Raw genomic sequence first — 24,738 nt, 5'->3', positions numbered from 1 at the left:
TGCATATTGTTCTTTTATTATATAGGATACTTTACTTGAAGTATCTTAAATGCTCTTTTTTGAATTACTTTTCCTTATTTAAATGATATATAAGATTAATGATCCTGACTTATTCAATAATATACTAGCTTGGAAAGGGATTCTTGATCAATTGTAATTCTGATCAATTTTACCTTTTCGTGTTATTAACTATGATATTTAAGAATGAAAAATGAGCAATTCTTCACATTAATGTGAAACAACATTTGTGCATGTTAAAAGAAAGTTTCATGTTCTAAATAAACCAAGATGTGAACCAGTAATAGTTTATTTAAAATTAAGACATGAATCTCAGTTGCTTATATTATGTCTGTGTTTCTAGAGAAACATAGAAAAAAGTTATGGCAAACTTGCAGTCTGTTAGTTTCTTTTCACCCTGCCAGAAACTGTCTTTTCACTCTTTAGCTAGTAATATACATCTGTTCATTGAGGAGATTTTTGAAGAAAATAGCATCTTTCTTCTTAATTAGAATTAGGGACACCTTTGAGAATGCAGTAGTTACAGCAAAATAATAATAACAACAACAATAATAATATACTACTAATAATAAACAGCAACAACAATGTTTTGCACCAAGCTAATTGTATCTCTAATTTATATTATTTGGGTTCAGGAATTTTCGTTAATATTTATTTCAGTTATTGCATTTTGGAGTTCACATTTACTGGGTTTATATCCTTGCTGCACACTTAACCAACAGTGTTGCCTTGTGAAAGTTACTTACTAGTAACCTCTGCAGATCTCAGATCTGTAGGATGGGAATAATTATAGAACATATATTATATGTTGTATTAGTTTGGGTCCTCCAGGAAGCAGATGCCAAGAAGGGATTAAACACAAGAAGATTTGATTAAGGGAAAAGTCTCTGAGAGAAAATGAAGAAAAAACTGAGTAAATCTGGAAGACCTAGCTGTTGATCGAGACGGAAGTGTGACCCAGAGTGAAGGGAGTGGAGGACAAGGTCGAGAAGAAGCCTTCAGCATGTTGCTCAGTCTAAGGAAGGGATAGCGAGAGCTTTAGGGAATCCTGAGCCCAAACTGGCCATCAGTGGAGGCCTGTGTCTTCCAGTGATGGAACTGTTTTAGAATCCCTGCTGCACTCTGTCATTGGTTGGGGCAGTTGCAGAAATGGATTTCAGAACAAAACAGCAGGTGCTCTTCAGGCAATTAAATGTCCTGTACTTAGAGATCTTGAGGCACATTCTCATGGTCACAACAAATGATTATCATGAAGATGAATTGGCAAACTCCCAAGAAAGCAATTAAAACAATATCTGAATCATCAATATTTATCAATTTATTTATTCATATAATTCATCATTATTAATAGTCACTGAATTAATAAAGGAGCCACATGTTCAGTCTACTTGAAATATTTGACAGAGGAGTTGAAAAGCCTGCTGTTCACAGTTTACTTCATTTTTCCTAACTAAAGAATATTATTACACATTTATAGCATATGCATAATTATTTCCCTTCTACTATTTATTTCCCTATTTATTGCCAAGTCCCTAATGCATAATGGAATACCAAACTCTAACCCCCTGTATTTCTGCATAAATAATGGGTTTAATTGTTGTTTTAAAAATAAAAAGACCTGTCCTGGTTGGGTGGTTCAGTTGGTTGGAGCTTTGTCCTGTACACCAAATGATTGTGGTTTCAATTCCCAGTTGGGGCACATATGGGAGGTCTCTCTCTCTCTCTCTCTCTCTCTCTCTCTCTCTCTCTCTCTCCCCTCTCTCCTCTCTCCTCTCTCTCTCTCTCTCTCTTTCCCTTTCTCTCTCTCAAATCAATAAACATAAACTCAGGTGGAGATAAACAAATTAAAAATACAAAAGACATATTAATAGCATTATGTTTGTTATGTCCAATTGATAATATCAAAGAGTTTCATCATTTATCATCATTAGAAGGGCATAATTGGGAATTGTTTGATCCACTTTTTAAAATTGGTCATTGGGTGTGTATCATCATGGGAAAGTACTCCTTTTGAAACTCCTTTTGTAAAGCTGTTTTCTCAACAGTGGAAACTCCTTTTATCTTTTTAAAGAATTTTCATGGCATTAGAAAATTCAGAGGGCATATGTGAATAATTGAAAATAGAGGAAAGAAAAATTACAGTAAAAATCATGTGAAAATGATGAAAAGTCTGAGGCCACTTTATTATGATACTTGAATGTAAGCAAATTTATTCAGAAGAGAATCTTAAACATAGAGGATGGACTCTTTAGGGCATGACCTCCAATCTCCTTCCTTTGCTCATTTTACTTTCCCTTTGTAAGTAGAAATCTACTCATTCTTCCCTTTGTGCATTAGTCATGTGCCTTCCTCATTTCCCCTGCTGGGATGTCTTCCTTTGCGCTGAAATCTGCATTAACCACACCATCTAAGACCTATTCTTACCATAATATTTTGAGGGCCACCTCAAGTTATAACTTCTTTAGTTCTTCCTCAAATTGTCTTAGTCCAAATAGGCTTCTCCATATGCTCAATGTCTGCTAGCTGTGTTATCCCTAAGTGTCACTTGATATGTGCTGTTCCTTCCAGCTATCCCCTTGGTGCACTGAGCATCTCAGTCATTCCTCATGTTGCACTATAACTGTTCTCTTGTCCTTATACTGTACCACATGTCAGGAAAATAAGAATGATTATACTGCTGGAATCTAGTAGGTATTTTTTCTTTCCTCATTCTATTTTTTCTTCTTTATTGATTAAGGTATTACATATATGTCCTTATCTCCCCATTGCCCCCCCCCACCCGCACTCATGCCCTCACCCCCCTGGTGTCTGTGTCCATTGGTTAGGCTTATATGTAGGCATATAAGTCCTTTGGTTGATCTCTCCCCCTTACCCCCACCCTCCCCTACCTTCCCTCTGAGGTTTGATAGTCAGATTGATGCTTCTCTGTCTCTGGATCTGTTTTTGTTCATCAGTTTATGTTGCTCATTATATTCCACAAATGAGTGAGATCATGTGATATTTATCTTTCTCTAGACTGGCTTATTTCACTTAACATAATGCTCTCTAGTTCCATCCATGCTGTTGCAAATGGTAAGAATTCCTTCTTTTTTACAGCAGTGTAGTATTCCACTGTGTAGATGTACCACAGTTTTCTAATCCACTCATATGCTGATGGACTCTGGTTTCTCTTCAGATTGCATAAATCTTTCACCTTTTGCTAGTAGGTATTTTTAAAAGATAGTAAAATGTAACGAATTCATGTATGAATGAACGAGCTAATTGATACATTATATTCCCAGATAGATAATCAGCATTGTGAGGACAAGCATAGAGTCTTATACCTTCTTATGATCCCAGTCACCTAGTACAGGATTTGAATATTGTAGGAAGCACTTAATACATTTTTGTGACTGATGAGTTTAAATATTTGTATGAATACCAGGTTTAGATTATATGATTATCATTTTGGAGAGGTAGTGACTTGCCATGAATTTCACTGCTTGTGCAACCGCCTTTTATACAACACTAGAGGCCTGATGCATGAAATTCGTGCAAGAGTAGGCCTTCCTTCCCCCAGCCGCTGGCACTGGCTTCCCTCTGGCACCCAGGACCCAGGCTTCCCTCTGACCACCAGAAGGCACCCGGGACCCAGGCTTCCCTCACAGCCCCAGTTTCGTCAGGAAGATTGTCCAGAAGGACGTCTTGAAGGATGTCCAGTCTAATTAGCATATTACGCTTTTATTGTTATAGATGATTTGCTAGACTCTTGTAGTTCACCATTAGGTGAACCTCAGTGAAAGCAGATTGCACTTTCTTTTTTTGCAAAACAGTGTGCATGTATTATTTGTTTACTTACAATAATTGTGATTTTGACTTATGCAATTGATATACATTTATAGTTCATTTGTAGTCTAATATGTAAAAAAATATTGGGACTTATCTATATACTGTGTAAAATGAAGTAAATTGACCCAGATAATATGATTCAGACATAGTATAAGTCAGCAAGAATTGGTAACAAGGTGAAATGTATATTAACTTTCTAGCATATAGGTAAGTAATATTAAAAAAAAAAACAATTAATTTTTGGTTGCGTCCTTTGAAAATAAAGCATTAAAATAATTTATGTTTCCATGCTAAGCATCCTTCCAGGAAAAGCATTGCAATCTCTACCAGGTTCTGTTTCAAGAAAAAAATACATTGTTGTATACTCTCAAAGGAGTGATATTCTGAACTCAAATCTGTTCAAATAGTTGTAGCAGATAATACTCTGACCAGGTTACTAAGCCATATATCTTTCACTGTTCACTTTGTTAGTTATACTCAGCGTGTGGTTGGAAATGGAATCAAAGCCCAGTCTGGGAATCCTGAAGTCAAAGTCAAAGGAACTGATCCTGTGATAAATCAGATTATTGATAAACTGAAGCATGTTATTCAGGTAAGTTCTGGTCCTCTCTTATTGGTATTCTCAGTGGTAAATAATAAGTGGTTGCTTTCCATTACATGTAATAAACTTGTTAATCCTATCTGATAATCCTACCTACAATTGAGGATTGGAATAACTTCTTTGAATCTAGGGTTTTGGAAATATTTGGTTGAGTGGTTTTTCATATAAAGTCAATGTGCTACAGGATTTTAATGGGTGGGCAATCTGTGTCTGTGAAAAGGAGCCGCGGCTTTAGCATTCCAATAAATAATGAGACTTTCAGGATGAGCTTCATCCCCAACAATAAGCTTTAGACACTAGAACTACTGACTTTAAAGAAAACACATAGCAGAGCATGGAAGATGCCAAACTCACCTTCCAGGTAAGTCTTTGAGCCTTTCTATTAAGGTTTTCTTTTTTGCCACATTTTCAACTAAAGTTGTCATAAACGAAAAAATATGCATTTCTTGTACTTATTTTCTGTACCACCATTTATATGTTATCTCATAATCTAATTGTTTATGAAATACTTGTTTTATACTTAATAATATTATTTAACCTAATGAACAATAATACTGCATGTGAATGATACATGGCATAAATATATATATAAAAATAATATTTTATTGAACTATTCTATCAGTCAGAAATAAATATTGTTACATGCTGTAAAGACTACCCTTCATTCTACATCTATTGGGGTTTTAGGTAAGAAGGACTATTTTTTAGTTATTGGTCTTCATATAATAATTTATATATGCCCATTTTTTCTAAGCAAAACTGTGTATGTACAGTTGATACTTCTAGCATTATATTATTATATATCTGAAACTATATTTAATCATAATACAGAGTTTTTATTGATATTAAAATATTCTAGAGTCACTGGTATGTTTCTCATGATTGTTCTGCAAAATTTAAGTTTATGTGGAGCCAGTTCTTATAATCCTATTTTTATGAGAGTCTCTGTATCTTGAGCAAAGTTTATGTAAGTAGGGCATGGTGGCCTGTGTCCAAAACCATGGATTTCTACCATCCAGGTGGCAAAAATAATGGCTACTTTGTTTATTTTATGACTGTTACATTAGGAAAATAGACCTCTAACCTGGGAGGCAGAACCAAAAATAAGTTTCTTTGAGAAAAATGTAAGAGCAAATGGTGTCACAACTACTAGTGAGTCAAACCTCAAGGCCTTAGTGAATTAAACCAGTTCTCTCAGAGACAAATGTCCAAGGTAAGACAAGTATGTAGATGCCTTATACTTCCAGTGGGCCAAGTGCCGAGACATTTCTTGGAAGTGAGTAGTCTTGGGATTGGGTCAGGAGCTCAAGTCACAGTGAAGGAGGGGCCAGCATGAAGAGTAGGAGCTGGACCAGAGACAGGCAGAAGGGCTGAGGTCAGTCTGGAGAAAGCCTGTTGTCCTCAGCAGCAATGACATTAAGTCCATCAGGGAATGTCACTCAGGCACAAAGGAGGAGGGAGTTCATTCTTCCTGCCAAATTTTTGAAACCTTGCTTCCCATAATGAGCAAAACAAGAGCTCCAGTTAAAATTAATTTTGACTCAGCCAGAAATGAACGAGGGTGTAAGAAAACTTAGAATATTGAATTGATTCTTGAGTTTCTTAGTGGCTCAATAAACAATCTATTTGGAACTTGACATATAAGCAAACTAGATTTGTAAATCTATGTGTCATTGTTGGGGTTCCCCAGGAAGGGACTCTGGAACATAGACCACAGATTTGCATACAGGAGATCTATGGCAGAGTACCCTTGCAATATGTGAGGGACTGGAGGAAGTGGGACTGTGCAGAGGGAGCAAGTGACTGGACTGTAGCTGGAACAGAAGCCTCATCTGAATCCAGTAGGAACTCTGGAACAGGGAGGGCCTTTCAGATCGTCCCGAATTGAGACAAGAAGTTGTGTCTTTATCCCACCAATTGAACCTTCCTTGGATAAGGGCTACTGGGTGGATGGTGATAGTGTTAACTCAGTTCTGAGTTATCAGCAGCCAACAGTATTATCTGAGCTGAAGGAAGGAATGCCTTGGTCTAGATGGCACCCTGTGGCATCATGCAATATAATGTGGTATGTAGATCAAGCTTATTCAAAAACTCTAATGCACAATTCATCATAAAATCAGAAGAGCTGAATATAATCTGCTCCTCTCCGTGAGACACAGGAAATTCACAGTAGTCTCTACAGTGGGGTAAGCATTCCCCAGAGAGTGCACAAGCTGATCCATGGGAGGTCTGGAGGGAAAAATAGAACTTTTTGTGTACTGTATTTATTCTATCTCATTCTGTTAACTTTTTGTTGTTGTTGTTGTAAGAATGAGTATGAAATGCATAACAGTGCAATGGCACATGCATATAGTTTAGAAATACAGAAATATATGTGTCAGGTGGGTATGCATTCCAACTGTTTTTATGGAACATATGACATGATGAAAACAGATGGAACGCCGCCCTGCTATAGGTAATCATGATGGAGTTGCTATAGAGGAGAGAGTATGAAATAAGAAAACACATTCACAAAGACACAAGTAGATACCCAAAGGATAGGGTTTATAACAACTCTTAGGAGGAGGGTTCACTAATATGTTACCCATACAGCATAACATTTTCCTCTTCTTGTTTCACAGATTTCAAAACCACCTCTTTTTAAAGGTGACAGAGGGAAATAGTCTCATTTTTTAAGCTCCTGTATTAAATTGAGTCCCATTCTTTTATCCTAATATTAGTGTGAAGATCTCCAGTTATTCATACTTAAGCTTTATTCTAGGGCTACAAGAAAATGTCATATAAAATGCTACCTTTGAAGTCTACCTTTTAAAAGTCTACTAGGATGATCTGATTGAAATTTAGATTTTTACAGAGGCTAGCAAGAAGTCTAGTTTGTACAGGTATCACTAAAATATTCACCTTAAAGTCTTAGAACATGTTCTTCCCTAAGCCAGATCTCCTAGAGATGAAGAGAAGTTTTTGATTTTACCAGAGTTCTGACTGCTGATCAAATGTGTGTCCCCTGGCAGGGGTGGCTACTGTACTGCCAATATTAAGGGGTAGTTAAAAGGATTCACCACAGTGTCAGGTGTGAAAAGGCTCAGAAAACTGTGTGCTATAAGTGAGAATTTATTAATTGGGAGTCAGTGTGTGATAAGGGAGGAAGTAGAAGTTGGAATATATTTCATAATGTTATCTGCAGATTTAGGTTGTTCCTTGTGTTTGCGGTAAGAAATGAGTTTATCTTTTATTGTAAGGGATATTAAGTGCATTTGTTAACAGTGTACCATGAAAATATCATCTCTCATCATAGGGATAAGCAAGTGTCCCTCTTGTCCATTTATTCCATTTATAAGCATATGGAAATAAGCCAGCCATGTTTATCAGCAAAAATTGGCTTCATACATTAGCCCCCAAATACTTTTCTTCTTGGCCTGCTATTGACCTGCACCTCATTTTCTACCCTGTAACCTTTGCAATGAGAGTCACCAAACAAGTAGATAGGGATTTCACTTTGGAAATGCCACTTTTTAAATGTCTTTTTAGCTCATTTATTCAAAATATCCAACTAATACTTATTGAGGTCCCACTGCGGGCCTGGTTCTGCACAGGGCACTGAAGTGAAAGAGGTAAACAAAGCAGACACAACCCTACTCTCATGGATTTGTATTCTAAGAAAAATTAAACAAACACCGACAAAAAATGCAGCTGACTAATATACAGGAAACAAAACGAGATGAAGTAGGAAAAGGTACTTAAGAAGACTGCACTGGTGGAGGCCAAGCAAAGGGGGATGGCTGGGTTGATACTGAATGAGGAAACATAGGAAAGGAAGAAAGAAATCATTGGGAAATCTGGGAGAACTGTGTTTGGGCCAGAGGACATAATAAAGGACCTACTGCACAGATAGGTTTACTGCATTCCTAGAGCAAAAAAACCCATGTGGCTGGAACATAATAAGTGAAGAAAAGAGACAAATATAAACTGGATTGAAGAAGTCAGGCAGGGAGTTTAGATTTTCTACTAAGTTGGGTGGGAAACCATTAAAGACTGTGGAAAGAGGATGATACAAGTTAATTAATGTATTATAAAGATAATTTTGGCTTCACTATGGAAAATGGACCTTGAAAGAGCAAGAGTAGAAGAAAGTTATCCAAGCAGATCATGGTGATTGGAGTTAGAATAAGAGTGGATAATATGAGAAGTGGATAGATTTAGATATATATGGAAAGTGGAGTTATCAGAAATGGTGATCAATTGGAAATTGAGGTGATAGAGAGAATAAGAATAATGCCTAGGTCTGGTGGGATAATTGTTTCAGTAAGTAAAATAATAATAATAATAATAATAATTCCTGGGAGTGGAGCAGGACTGGGTTTTGCTCATTGAGGTTGATTCGAAATTATGGTTCTGTTACACTTGAGATGCCTTTTAGACACCGAAGGGGACATCCAGAATTCAGTGGTGACACAGAGCTGGAGGTATACATTTGGGAGAGAGAGTTTCCAGCTGCTTCCTGCATTCTAAAGCCTGTGCTTGAGGTGGGCAATGCTTGTACCTTTCAAAATTACCTCTGATAAATATGGTATAGTCAGTAGCCAGTGAGGAATTTTCTAAAGGGTTAACATGAATTGTTTTAGATGATTGCATCGGACTGAATTGCCCTTTGATTATACATTGGAAATAAACCTTGATTACTCTTAGTTCATGACTGAGGGAATGTATGAACATTTTAATTCAGATTTTTACTCCTACTGAACTAATTTTGAAATGTCTTTTCATGAAAATTAAGTTTGTTTAGGGCAAAGCTGTCAGCAAAAACGTCACAGCTATGCAGCAATTTATCTTTAGGCATTAAATAACATCTATCATTTTTCAAAGAAAAATATATCAGCAGTTAAAATCCTAACCTCTGAGCAATTGTAAATGATAATGACCCACTGCTTAGAAATTACTTTGCCTACTTTCAATATGAAACATAAAAAATGCTATCAGAGCAATTTTCTATAATTATATTATTTTAAAACCAATAAATGTTGCAATGTTGTTAAAAGTAATAGATTTAAGTAACAGTTTATTTCTTCAATCCTAACAATTTTGACACATATAAGAATATATTCAGTTTCTGTTCAATATTCTTTTTTATAAGGAGACTAAGGCTTCTTTAGAAAGCTGTCTTCATGTATAAGTTAATTTGATTTTTAAATGAGTGTAAAAGCAATAATCATAACCACTTATTTAAAACCATAATATGGAGACATTTTATAATATGTAGTTCAATAATCACAGCCTACTGGGTTCAAGCAGAGATCTGAGACACTTACTTTATGTAGGAAAAGACTGCTAAATTGCCTTTCTTATTTCTCATTTTGTTCCTAGGATACCAATATGAAAAATAGTAACTTTAGAGCTATGATAGACTGAGATGAGATACTCAATGGGTAGTTATATGGTTAGTGTTTAATAATATAAAAAAAAGATACAAGGTTTCAAAAAGATGTTAGTATCTCAAAGTTTCTGAATTCTGAAAGCTATTTAAGTTTTTTTTCCATTAAACTACTTAATATAAAACATTTTATAAACTTTTTTCTATTGTTAATAGCTTATAACAGTGATGCAGAACTAGTCAATTATAATGGATTGGTCAATTGGTAATTATGATCTATTTGACCAAGGGGTGGCAGCTGTCCCTGGGAAATTCTTTCACCTTTACAGACTAATTTTCTTGTTCAGAGAATTTGCTATGACACCCTGACTCCTTCCCCCTCATCTCCACTGCATGTCATGTCCCCACACTTACAATATTAATATTCCAGAAAGACAAGCACTTTTGATTTTGTATTAGCAATGCAGCAGTGATCAAAACACATTTAGTTCTCTTTTGGTTCAGAGGAAAGTATTTGAAATGCATTCAATAACTTTGAATGGTCATCTAATTTAGCAATTAGTTTGTCTGAGTAAATTCAATGGAAAGTTGCTTTCTGGAGTGTGCGGTATAATGCACTGACTTCACTATTGGCCATTTCATTTAAAAAAATCAATTGTCAGCATATAACCAACTACTTCAATTAGTGCACAATCAACTGGAAATGAAAGTATAAAAACTCTTTTTGAAAGTAATGGGATTTGGTTTGGCCATTGATAATTTATTTTTTATTATTTAAAGAGTATGTAATTATTTTATGTTAGATAAAAATTTGAATTTATATTCACTTGGCTGCTGCTGATCTTATACATTGTCATTGAATGTTAAAATTTGAGCCTTTTATCTGCCAGGTTTTTGTTTGTAAAATATATTGTAAGAACACTGAACACTAGAACTTTTATATTTTCTATTTAGGTGATTAGGGCAAATTATAGCTGTTTATAGGCTAAAACCTTTATCTTTCTGTTTAAAACCTAATGTAAAATATGGTTTATACCATAAAAATCAGATTGCATATTATAGTCAGTTCCCACTAAATTTAGGCTTATTTTTTTAAATTGAAACAATTTTTATCAATACCAGGCACATGAGGTACACCCCAAATTTCTGCTAGCCAAGGTGGTTGGCCCGCTGGCTCCGCCCTGATTGGGTTTTGGGGGCGATCCGGCCCGGATCAGGCCGGTTCACTGGCCGCAGTGGGTGTCATAGCGACTGGTTGTTAGGTCGTTATGGTCAGAGAAACAAACTAAACTAATAGAAGAAATTTATCAAATAAATAATATATCAGGTTTATTTTTCAGAAATAAAGAGGCATGACTCCATATTGAGTCCACCAAGTAACCAACACAATGAATAAAACACACACACACACACACACACACACACACACACACACACACGATTATGAAATTTTTGAATATTGAAGAGAAAAATTAAAAATTTTCAGAAAAAGAAACTGAACAAAGTACATACAACTGCATACAAAAATTGGGATTTGATTTATTGTTGCTTATCAATAGGAACTCTAAAGGACAATGACAAAGCAATATTTTTAAATTGTAAGGCAACTGATGTCTGTCCTGAAATTCTATACCTGGCAAAATTTAGCAATCAAGTATGAAGATTAATAAGTTTTGCAGATAGTAAAGATACACAAATTTATATTCTGTATACCTTATGAAAACATACAAAGTTATTAGTACAGAGAATAACCTAGAAATAAGAATGTTTGGCACCCAGGAAACACAGTGTTTAATATATCAGAATAGAAAAATGAATGATTATGAGAGGGTTATTTTATAAGCTCAAAAGAAAGAACATCAGTAACTTAAAGTGATGTGTTGGAATGTATGGAAAAGATATTACTAAGCATCTGACAGATCTGTTAGAACATTTGAGGGTAAAAAAAATATAAAGAAGATATATAAGAAGATATATAAAAGATCTGATAGGTGCAAGGCAAACTATGTATATTGATAGATACCATGGCAATTATAGATTATAGGAAAGCAAAAAGCTTTACATGAAAAGAAATATAATCATAATAGAATACTAATCTGAACTGAGTATTTACACTGAGTGGCCAGATTATTGTGACCTCTGAACGCATAATAATCTGGCCACTCAGTGTATTTGTATCTCAAATGGGTACCAAAAGTATTCTAGACTTTTGCTGGAGATCAACCACCTATTTGCCCTGAGCTTTCTATCAGCCAGTGCAAACGGGAAAATTGATCAGGTGCACAATTTATAGTATCTTTGATATCAAATAAATGAGGTACTCAACAGAAGTACACTGAGTGGCCAGATTATTATGCGTTCAGAGATCATAATAATCTGCCTACTCAGTGTATAGATACAATTATTACTTTAATTAGATCTTTGCTAAAACTGTATTAGTTGAATGGGGAAAAGGAAAATGGGACTTGGTATTGTAACAGAAAATCAATGAATATTGCCAAGAATTGATAATCAAGAATAACTGCCTCACCCAATCAGAGTGACTCTGTTGAGCATCGTTTTGCACATAGAAGAGTTTCTGGTTTGAGTCCCTATTGGGGCACATACCTGGGTTTCGGGTTCGATCCCCAGTCGGGGTATGTATTGAAGGTAGACAAGCAATGTTTTTCTCTCACATCACTGTTGTTGTTTCTCTTCCTCTCTCTCTCTCTCTCTCTCTCTCTCTCTCTCTCTCTCTCTCTCTCTCTCTCTCTTCCTCTCCTTGAGCATGTCCTTGAGTGAGGATTTTAAAAAAAGAAGAATAACTTCTTAATACAAGTTATTTAACCATGTAATGCTAATACCAGTACTTTCAATCAGGTTGGTTACTGCCTCTAGGAGCAAAACACTTGGTGTATAAAGTGCTTGGGCATAGAAATGCTATTTTTTAAAATATAAATCTTTTGGTACTTATCAGCTTTTTACTAGGTATATTTATTACTCTGATAAATATAGTTTTCAAAACTGAAGTCAAACTGCATCTTTATTTATATGGACTTGCATAATGTGGTCTGCTATGTCTCTACCCTCATTTGCTAAGTTTTTCCCTTTTCTGTATAAACCTGGTATCTGCTCTCCCCACACAAATGCTCTTCATCGTTTTGGTTTTTTCAACATTCCAGGTTCTTTCTTACTTCTAGATTTTCTATTCTCTCTTTAAAAAACACACACGGATAATTATTACTTTTATTTGGAGAAAACAATTGTATTTCTTTTCTCTGTAACTCATAGTCATCCATTTTTTTCTCAGTTTGTCCTGACAAAGTATACGTGTACTCTTATGTTCTCCTTGGCACTCCAACTGACTTGTGAGAGAGTACTTCTTTACAGAAGAAAAATCAAGGACTTAAAAAATAGAGTATTGGATAATATCCACAGTTGATTTTGAACCCATTTTCTATTCCCAAATATCTTAGTAAAATTGGTGCAATTTTTTTAATTATTATTTTTGACCCTAATTTTTGTCTTCCTAGTCTCTGTCTGATTTTAATGATTTTGGCCATATCTCCCAATACTTAGCTAAATTTTCAGTTTGAACTTGGCTATCTTCTTGCTTTGATTAAATGCTTCAGAGAAAGTCCTCCTTCTGCTTTTCCTGCCTGTTAATTCAAGTTTATAATTCTACTGATCCAATAGAATTCTTAGGGTCATAATGGATCCTAAGGCTCCACAATCAAACAATCCAGCATTTCTCTTCTTGTTATTTGTGATTTTCTGGACCATGTACAGTCCTCTCCTTAAAACTGTCACAATTTAACTCCAAATTTTGGTATGCAAAACAATATAATAATAATTCACCTAGTGATCTCTTATAGCACTCTGTCACATATAATTTTTGACTGGCTCATGCATATTCTCGGCATTCTGCAGGTGTATTACGTGTCTATAATGTTTTTGCAGACTCAATAAATGTACTCGGTAGTCACTTAAATGCAATTTTATGAGTGAGCTCTGAAGAGGTGACTAGTCAGAACAGAGTAGTTTCTGGATATATTGCAGGTCAGCAGCACTTAACTACATCGCCCCCTATGGTTCTGAAGCAGTTAATTCACATTGAAAGTAGGCTGACTTTTGAGAGGAATATGGTCACAGGGGGTAAATGGGAAAGTTTCTTAGGCACAGAATATTGAAAAACTGAAATAAAAGCTATATGCAAATTCAATTAAAAATGTAGAAGTTGAAAAATATAAAAATTAAAGTATGAATTATGATAATTTAAGAAATGTATGTCTTATAAATATAAGTTCTGCATTTATATGTGTTTCACATTGATGTCATGGAAACTTAATTGATTTCATGAGCAATAACACAAATCATGAGATTTATAGTAATGAGTTTGAATGGCATTTATATACCTTTTTACAAGGCAGGTCTGATTGTGAAAATGATCAGACACACAGACTAATGGAACAGAATTGAGAACCCAGATACAAAACCACATGTGTATGAGCAAATAATTTTTTTAAAAGGAGCCACAGCAAAGCCTCTTCCATAAATGGTGTGTGGGGAAATTGGGAATCCACATGCAAAAAAAAATGACACTAAACTACAGTTTGTCCCCATGTATAATAATTAATGGATCCAAGACATAAATATAAGACTGAAAACAATAAATTACATAGAAGAAAACATAGGTACTATTCTTATGGACCTTGGTCATAAAAATATTTTATGAATTTGACTCCAAAGGCAAGGGGAGTAAAGGCAAAAATAAATGCATGGGATTGTATTAAACTGAAAAGCTTCTGCACAGTATAAGGCAAACCCACCAAATGGGAGGAGATATTTGCAAAAAAATAGCTCAGACAAGGGGCTAATATCCAAAATATATAAATAACTCATACAACTCAATACCAAACAAACCAACAAATAATTCAAGTAAAAAATGGATAGAGGACCTGAAGAGACACTTTTCCCAAAAAGTCATACAAATGGCCAACGGATATATGAAAAGACATTCAACTTCACTAGCTATTAGAGAAATGCAAATCAAAACTACAATGAGATACCTCAAACCTGTTAAGAATGGCTATTACAAGCAAAACAGGTAATAGTGTTGGAAAGGTTGTAGAGAAAAAGGAACCCTCATTCATTGCTGGTGATAATGTAAACTGGTACAGCCACTATGAAAAACAGTATGGAGGTCCCTCAAAAAATTAAGAATGAAGTTACTATATGACCCAGCAATCCCACTTCTCTTATCTACCCAACAAATTTGAAAACATTTGTACACAAAGATATATGCAATCCTACGTTCTTTGCAGCACTATTCATGGTGGCCATGGCATGGCGACAACCAGTGTCCTTCGATAAATGATTGGATAAAGAAGATGTGGTACATATATACAATTTAATACTACTTAGCCATAAGAAAAGATGAAATATTGCTATTTGCAATAACATGGATTGACCTTGATAATATTATGCTAAGTCAAATAGTCAGAAAAAGCTAAGAACCATATGATTTTACTCATATATGGGATATAAAACTGTAACTCATTGCCCTGGCCAGTGTGGCTTGGTTGGTTGGGCATCTTCCCATGCACCAAGGAGTCACTGGTTTTATTCCTTTTTCGCGGCACAAGCCCAGGTTGTGGGCTTGATCACGGTGCGGGGGGCGGGAGGAAGCAAATCAATGTTCAGTGAGTGTTTCTCTCTTCATCCATGTTTCTCCCTCCCTCTCCCTTCCTAAAACAAACAAACAAAGACACACACCCCGTAACTCATAGAGAAAGACAACAGTATGATGGAAGGGGTAGGATAGTAAAGGATAAAGGGGGCCAAATATATGGTGACAGAAGATAATTTTACTTTGGGTGGTGGGAGCACAATGCAATATACAGATTATGTATCATAGAAATATACACTTGAAACCTATGTAACCTTATTAACCAATGTCGCCCCAATAAATTTAATATAAAATAAAAAATAAAATAAGAATGATTCAAAGGGAGGGAAATAATAATACATTTTTATTTTGCTTTTCACCAGCATATCTCTAAACTAAATTAATTTTCAACATTTGTAAATAAAGTTTCTGTCCTGATTCAAAAGAAATTATATCTGGCCTGAAACTCATTAAACAGATGGCAAAATCTAATTTAACTTTTTTTTTTAAAATATATTTTATTGATTCTTCACAGAGAGGAAGAGAGAGGGACAGAGAGCTAGAAACATCGATGAGAGAGAAACATTGACCAGCTGCCTCCTGCACACCCCCTACTGGGGATGTGCCCGCAACCAAGGCACATGCCCTTGACCAGAATCGAACCTGGGACCCTTGAGTCCGCAGGCCGATGCTCTATCCACTGAGCCAAACCGGTTTCGGCTAATTTAACTTTTTTTAATACTGCCTTTTTAAAAATAAAAGCAAACGAGCTTGTCAGCTTTTAATTATAAAAGTTCCAATTTTAATTTATTATATATATAACAGAATAAGACAGTTGCTCAATTTATTCTAATGTGCCTTCCTATTTTATACACTGTTTTTAAATTTAATAATTTAAATTTAACCATCCTTTCAAGATTTTTGTAAAAGAATTACATTTATTAAAAGAGAAGTTTACATTTATTAAAAGAGAAGTTTAACATTTTTAGAAAATATTAACTTAAGTCACTTAATAGATGTTGAAATGAAGACCTACAAGATGAATTTCTAAGTATTGTATTTGCACCCATTAAAATGTTTACAGAGTTTAAATGTCATAATGTCCCTTTTTAAAAACATGACTCAAACACATCAATGCAAGTTATTTATACTTAAATTCTGATTTAAGTAACTATGTTGTGTTTTTTCATTGATGATACTTGAGTTACAAAATTATTATATGGCATTCAAGAGCACAATAGCCTTATAGGAAAACTAATTTTCAATGTCTGTTACACAAATATGCTTGACCTGTTAATTGTTTAATTTCTATGCTAATTCATAGAAGTATCATGTTTTATTCTTTCTGAAAAAAGCCTCTTTATCTGACATTTTAAATGTATTTCATCTCAAGGTATAAATGCATTTGCTGAATTTGTAACAAGAAAAAGTATTCAAGATATTATCTGTTTAAAATAAACCTTTAGGTTTAATGCCATATATGATGTCTTTTGATTACAACCTTCATTATATCATGGGACATACCTGTATTTCCTCATTGTGTCTAGCAGAGTACTAAGAAAGATAAGAAATATTCAATATATACTTATTGAACAAACAAATGAAATATATAATTAAGTTGATCTCTCTCTATAAAATGTAAATGGAATGGGAAAGTGATTCTTCCTAATTATCAAATACTAATAATAACTATTTAAAGTCATTCTAATTACAAATAATATACTTTCAATCTTGAATTATAATTTTAAAATTTCTATATTGTTTTTCTCATTCATTCCATTCATTGAGTAAACATTGATTTAGTTCCCATTAGATACCATGTTTAGTAATAGATACAGGGAATATAAAAATTTTATTAAATGAGGGCATTGATGAGAGTGATTATATTCTAAAAACAATGCCTATTGCAAGCAGGAACTTGTCTGCATCTAAGCAAGTTTGGAAGGCTAACAATATCTCTTTACTCTATTCAACAAATTCTGAGGTTCCATTATGGGTCAGGAGATTTCCTAAGTAGTGAGTATACAAAATTGAATAAGACCATGCCTGCTTATATTAAATCATTCAATAATAAAAAGATAAAGGATTTACTTTGTAAGTCAAGGAGAATTTTATTTATTTGAGAGAGAGAGAGGCAGGAAAAAAAAAACACACACACACAGAGAGAGAGAGAGAGAGAGAGAGAGAGAGAGAGAGAGAGAGAGAGAGATTGCCTCCCATAGTCCCATAGGTGCCCTGACTGGGGATCAAACCCACAACCTTTTGGTGTATAGGAGTATAGGACAATGCTCCAACCAACTGAGCACCTGGCCTGGGCTACAGTAAGTTTTGATCTAACTATAAAAGCATCAGAGAATTAGTTATATTACCAGGAATCTAGAAGGCATTCAATTGAGATTAAATGTAAAATGAGTTACTTGAGAATATTTACCAGTGGTACCATTTACCTCAGTTAGAATATAGTTATAATTTATTTTAAAAGATGTTATGACTTGCTTATAGTAAGTGTGATGATTGAGTAATAGAAATATTGAACCATGACTCGTTTGTAGCAGTGAAGCTATTGCTACAATAATTCTGCATTAAAAAACACACACACACATGACAAGCTTAGTGAAATTTATCAAGACATATTTTTTTCTTGTTCATGCACCTGTGGTCAGGTTCAACTCAGTTGATCAAGGCTGGATTTAGCTGGGGTTTGCTAGAAGCCCAGATCTGTTGTATGTGTAATTACTAGGTCAGATATTGATTTATTTTAACAAATTACAAAAATCAGAATAAATTACTAACCAAGAAATTACACTTACAACTAGTCTGAGCTACAAATGAGATTGGATTATTATAGTACACATTTGTACTCTGTTTTGTTAGGATTGGTTAACAAGTATTATAGCAAAATTAGTAACATTATCAGTAGAAAAACATGTTGTACTATAATTAAATCATTTAAATAGTCATTTTTTGATGCCTTAATGTGCTAGATTTCTCAATTCTCTAAAGTAGATAAGAGTTTTCTGTAAATACAACTTATTATCAGTAGTTTGCTTCTCTAGAAATGATAGAGAATTTAGAAATCTACATTAGTATTTAATACCAATATGCTATTCTGATGTTGATGCATTATGTTTATCTACAGAACATGCAACAAGACAGAAATATAGGATAATTAGATCATTTGCAACCTGTTAGCCTTTGGCAATTATCAGTAATAGTGTTTTTTTTCCTTTCAAAAAATATAGATAATTTGGTGATGGGCTAGTCCCAGTTTCAAAGAAGAACAATTTATATACTAAGGTTATGTTTACTGGTGTTTCCAAACATAATGTATTCTTTTCTGTTTCTTATATTCCATGCTTATAATTTGTTCAAGAAAACAGGCTATCAAAATTAATAGTATAGAGATACTAGTACACATATCTCAGAGATTTCACTGTTCCTCCTAACTCATGAAATTTATCACTGGGTTGGGGAGATGGAAATGAAGCCATTGGGAATGTGGATTTTCTGCTGATAATTATTTGTCTTCCTCAATGGACAAAAATATGGAAGTGTCCATATTAGATATTTTTGGGTAAAGCACATACTTTCTCTAGAAAATACAATAGGCAGATACATTTATGTGAAATGTACTCAGTGTAACTGATTTTGCATGTGAATGTGTAGCATACACATATGCATGTATTCTCAAACTGTTCTTTGTTACTGAACTGTTAAGTTAAACTGAATATCATTCTACTGTGTTTAAGATACATGGTAACCTGCTAAATAGACTTTCTTAATAAGAACAACAGCCCAGCTGGTATGGCTTAGTGGTTTAGCCTTGACCAATGAGCCAAGAGGTCACCAGTTCAATCCCAGTCAGGGCGCATACTTAACCCCTAGGAGTTGTGCAGGAGGCAGCAGATCAATGATTCTCTCTCATCATTGATGGTTCTATCTCTCTCTCCCTCTCCTTTCCTTTGTCTCTGAAAAGAAAATCGATGAAACATTAAAAACAAAACAAAACAACAACTTGATTGTTCTTAATACTACTCACTATGTGAGCTATTCTCTTCTCCACCAAGTTCCCTGATAAACTTGTTTCTAAACAGCTGTTCCACTCAGAGACAGTAGTTGACATTGTTATAAATGACTTTAATAAGCATTTACGGGAACATGCTTTTATCCTAATTTATTTTTCATATGTTTGTTTTGAATGGATCAAGCCGAAGGAACTACACGGAGCATCTCTATACGACTTCATAGAGTAGGGTAAACGAGGAAAGTTGTGTTTGGAAAGGGATCAGATTGATGCAGTGTCCCTCTATTAACCAAGTGATACTAGTAATTTTCATTGTAGAGGCCAGAGCATTCTAAAAGTTGGTTTGTGTGCTTGTTTTGGCAGCCAGCAATTGGTCACAGTGTGTTTTTTAAGGTTACAAAGGAGCCTCTTGGTGGGACAAATGCATAACAGAGGAGATAATTGTGTTCAAGGCTTTAAAATGAAGCTGGAGTGAGAATTCCAGGAAGTCAACCTTTGGAAGCAGGCACCCAGAGGACTCCAGAAATCTCCTCTCAGACCCTCTACTCCTGGACTTTCAGAAATCTTTACCCTATTCTCCTTTTCTAAAACACTAGAGGCCCAGTACATGAAATTAGTGCATGGAGGGGGGTCCCTCAGCCCAGCCTTCACCCTCTCCAATCCGGGAACCCTCAGGGGATGTCCAACTGCCGGTTTAGGCCCAATCCCACCGGCAGTCAGATATCCCTCTCACAATCATGGCCCACTGGCTCCTAATCACTCACCTGCCTGCCAGCCTGGTTGCCCCTCCTGCCCCCACCCCCTGCCAGCCTGGTTGCCCCATGCAGCCTGCTGTTCAGTCATTTGATCGTCCCTCACTAACCCACCTGCTGGCCTGGTTGTAGGCAGCCATCTAGTGAGGGCATGAGGGTTAATTTGCATATTACCTCTTTATTATATAGGATAATTAATGGTCACGACAACATAAAAAATCAAATTAAAAAAGACAGTGAATATAGATGCATCAAAGGACCTTCTAGACACAGTGTGCCTGAGATCTGAGAAGCTAAGAAGCTGAAGATACCAAGAGGGAGATCAGCAAAAGCTAATGTGAAAGTAAAGGGGCATAAATGCTAATAAATTTCTTAAATTTTTATCCAAAGACATTTACTGAATCTCTTCCCCACACCAAATTTACAAATGTATTTTATTTTTAAAGCGTCCCCCCACACCTTTTCTGACAGTAAAGTCCAGATGAGGGACGTTGGAATTCAGTGTTCACCACCACCCTCTCAGTCCTATTCTGAAGAGTCCAGAAGTATTTCTTTTTTTTTTAAGTATTTATTTAAAAATTTTATTTATCAATTTCAGTTTATATTCAATATTATTTTGTATTAGTTTCTGGTGTACAACCAAAGACAGAAGTCTTTCTTGAGTAGGTTTCAGATTTCATTCTGATGACTCTGGCAATCTCTATTTAGATCTGGCTCCCTCTATCCTCAATGTTCAACAATCACTTTACCTTTTTTAATTTTATTCATTGGTAAACTGTCTGTGCTCTTATTTTAATAATAATATAGTGACTATTTGTAAATTCTTCAATGATTATGAGTTTTATTCATTAACACTTCTAAAATGCTCATAAGATCTTTTCTAAAAAATTTTATTGTTGAAAGCATTACACATGTCCCCCTCTCCCCCTCATTGATCTCTTCTAACCTGCTTCTACCTCCTGCCCCAGGCCTTCACCACCCTAACGCCTGTGTCAGTGGGTTATGCATATATTCATACAAGTTATTTGTTGATCTATTCCCACCTTTCCCCCTTCACCCTCATCCCCTTTGAGATGACACAATCTGTTCCATGCTTCTATGTGAAACAGTCATAAGATCTTAAGAATTTCAAATCAAATAGTCATTAAAGTAGGAAAAAAAAAACATATTATACATGACTTCTGAGAACAAAAATGAGCCATTTGTTTTCAAAATAAATATACTTTGTTTACTTCTAGAGTTTTTGCTAGATTATCTGCAATGTAGCAGATAATCTTATAGACTACAATATCAATTATCTTCCTTTTTTAGGATTGTAAAATGAAAATTGGCATTTATCCACCAACTCATGATTTTCTCTTTATTGGATGAATGCACATAGATTGCTTTACCTATACCTCAATTTCCAACTTAAAGTTTTAGCAGAATCTTTCATTTTCATCACTGTGCAAGCAGATGTGATCTTTATTCATTTTCCTTTTCATTGAACAGTTACATCATTTGAAAATTTTCACATGATTTAATTTAACTTTTTTTTTAAATGGTAGATACATCTGCTGCTACCTGTGTATGATTGTCATTTTAATGGGTTTCCAAGAAGCTATGACCACAATGATATTGTGTTTTCCTGCTATTCTTTTTTTTAAAATATATTTTATTGATTTTTTTACAGAGAGGAAGGGAGAGGGATAGAGAGTTAGAAACATCGATGAGAGAGAAACATTGATCCGCTGCCTCCTGCACACCCCCTACTGGGGATGTGCCCGCAACCAAGGTACATGCCCTTGACGGGAATCGAACCTGGGACCCTTCAGTCCGAAGGCCGATGCTCTATCCACTGAGCCAAACCGGTTTCGGCCCTGCTATTCTTTTATTTTTTGTTTCACATATACTAGTATAAACTTTTAAGAAATGAAGTTGATATATTGTTAGAAATTTGATTTTTGTTTTTCCAAAATGTTCCTCCATAATTATTTTATTAATGCCTTTGGAAACATTTTATGGTTAATTGATACATAAAATAATGGAGTATCTGTACAAGACTTTATAAAGTAGGGTAAAAGGATTTTTTACTTTCCCAAATTTGCATTGATGTAGATTACATAAGTTACTACAAAACTATATTTGAGGGAATACAGTTTGTTTTATAAAAATGATTCCTAAATGTAATTTAAAACTGATAAACTAGCCTTTGATGGCCTAGAATTAATACACATTTATTATCTTAATCTTCATGTAAATTTAAGAAGACTATGTTTTCGGGGTTGGTTACATAAGTTTCTGGGCCCAGTGCAAAATGAAAATGTAGATTCCCTTGTTCAAAAGTTACTAAGAATTTCAAGACAACCAAGTGGCACAGGCACAAGCCCTTTGCAAGCATGTTGCATGCCCAGGAAGGCAGCTCTGTTCGTATTTTTTAAGCTTATCACTTGGTTTGCCAGCAAATCTTTAAATTGAGAAAACCTACACTAAAGAATATCTTTACTAGAATGTTTTAAAAGTTATAGCATATTATTAGATCCATAGAAATAAAACTATTGAAAAGATCACATAGCTAACTTCAAATTCAAAGCATGGGATTCTTACATGAACTCTGATAAAACTTGCTTGGCAAGTTAATATTTCACCTGTATTTTCACTTCTGAAAAGTCTAGGTATCATTTCTATCATATGTTAGCCCCAAATCTAACTTGTGTAGATTCTATCTACTATCCCAAGTTATCCCTGATGAATTCAGAGATAACTGTATTTCCTATTCTATTAGCTGGAATCATGAAATTGTCATTATTCAGCCTTTTAGCTTATAAAAAGGTAGTTTTATGTGTTTCTACCTAAGACATGGTGGCCTATTAAATATGTGAAGTTAGGGACCATATAGCTTCCACCCCAAACAATATCAAATATATGTGCATAATCCATATGAGAAATTTTCCAAACCCTTCAACATGTTGGTTGAGTGATTATAACAATTAAGTTTATTAATTTTTCTTTTGACATGCTTTTTATAAATGAATGATCCAAATGTTAATGAATGGACTGCATAGTGAAACATACTTACCAGTTCCCATGACCAAAAACAAGTCAAAACCATTACCCAAATTTTTGTCCTTATCAACTCCTAAGCAATCACTAGCATAACCTTATACAATGTATAAGTGAAACCTAACAAATTCTAATTGCATGTATTCTTTTTATCCTTTTTCCAGCAAATAATCCCTTCAATAATGTCCCATGTTCCATTTTTTCTCTTATTCTTTTCCAGTATTATTTCTCTTAAAATTATAACATTTCCTGTGATGAATCATAGTTCTTTCCACTTCTGAGGTCTGAGAGCATTCTTGCAAGGGCTCTCATAAACCTATCTGACATGTGGGAAATAGACTTAATAATATCAGTATAACGAATGCCATTGTAAGTTCTATAAGACTTGTGTATAACATCAAAAACAAATCAGAAAAAAAACACAATTCTATTATAGTTTATAGTCTAAAGATATAATTTTCTGATGATTTCAAATGAAGTGAAAAATAACATTAATACAACGTAGAGCATTGGATTTCTAAAATTTTCATCTGCTGAACATTTTCCATCAACAAATTTTATATAGAAGTCCAACATGGAAAAAACCATAGCTCACATGGCCTCTGAATTAATCCCTCTGTATTCACACACACACCAAAAAAATAACTCCAAAAACATTAAATCTGAAGTCTCAGGGGCTTAACCAAATCCTAGTTTAACTGCTGCTTATAAAAAGTCCAGTGTTGGTCAGGATACCTTATTCTATCTTTAAACTTTGATACTCATTACACATAATCTTGAGGTACCCAAGGCAGAAAAGAGCACTTTAGAGTAAGACAGGGGCTTTTAACTGTCTCATCCCCAAAGTGATACATGTCACTTCAAGTCATAGTCTATTGATTAAATATTTTCACATGATCTCAACATAACTAGAAGCCTCTGAAATATCTGGAAGTACATGAATATTTGCTGAGTATGAAACATCTGCCAGTTTCTTTTGCTTTCTCAGATGCCTCCTGGAGGGATGATTTCCCCAGGCTTCAAGCAGTCCTCCATGAAATATGATTCTCCAGTACCAAACTTTCTATAACAAATTGGCTGCAAAGAATGCAATGCAATGTTTGATTTCCTGAAACAGTCTGGAATGCTGAAAGCGTGGGCATCGCCAAAAGGACTGAGCTGTGCTCTTAGGCTGCCTAGTCTGAGGAAGGGGTAATGTTCTTTTTTGAAAATTGAGTCTCTCAAGGACATCTGTCTGAATGGACAAGCTTCTGAGACACATGAGCATTTCCAAGATTTCCCTCCAAAAGATTTCAGCATCTGCTCTAATGTGGGAGTGAGTCCAGAAAATGTAAGACGTTAAGAGTAGAAATAGTGACTTATTCATCTTTTAGTTCTTCCCATTGGATCTGAATCTGACATTTGCTGGGTTTCAAGCTGAGTTTGGTTGACTTGAAACAAAATCTTCAACTTCCTGCT

At 34.8% G+C, this 24,738-nt stretch overlaps 1 protein-coding gene across 1 annotated transcript in view; it reads left to right on the top strand.

Annotated features, from left to right (window-relative positions):
- The window catches only part of GPC5 (glypican 5), a gene marked incomplete at both ends in the record, with an annotated part of 1,343,473 nt that overhangs the window by 455,232 nt on the left and 863,503 nt on the right, over positions 1–24,738 (top strand). The window contains one exon of the mRNA XM_079779628.1: positions 4,318–4,438. Within this exon, the coding sequence (XP_079635754.1) occupies positions 4,318–4,438 (121 nt within the window). The remainder of the gene's footprint in view (positions 1–4,317; positions 4,439–24,738) is intronic.

This window comes from Cnephaeus nilssonii, assembly GCF_951640355.1.
Source record: "Cnephaeus nilssonii genome assembly, chromosome: 8".
In the NCBI taxonomy this organism is placed as follows: domain Eukaryota; kingdom Metazoa; phylum Chordata; class Mammalia; order Chiroptera; family Vespertilionidae; genus Cnephaeus; species Cnephaeus nilssonii.
This window is presented reverse-complemented; position numbering and strand designations above follow the sequence as displayed.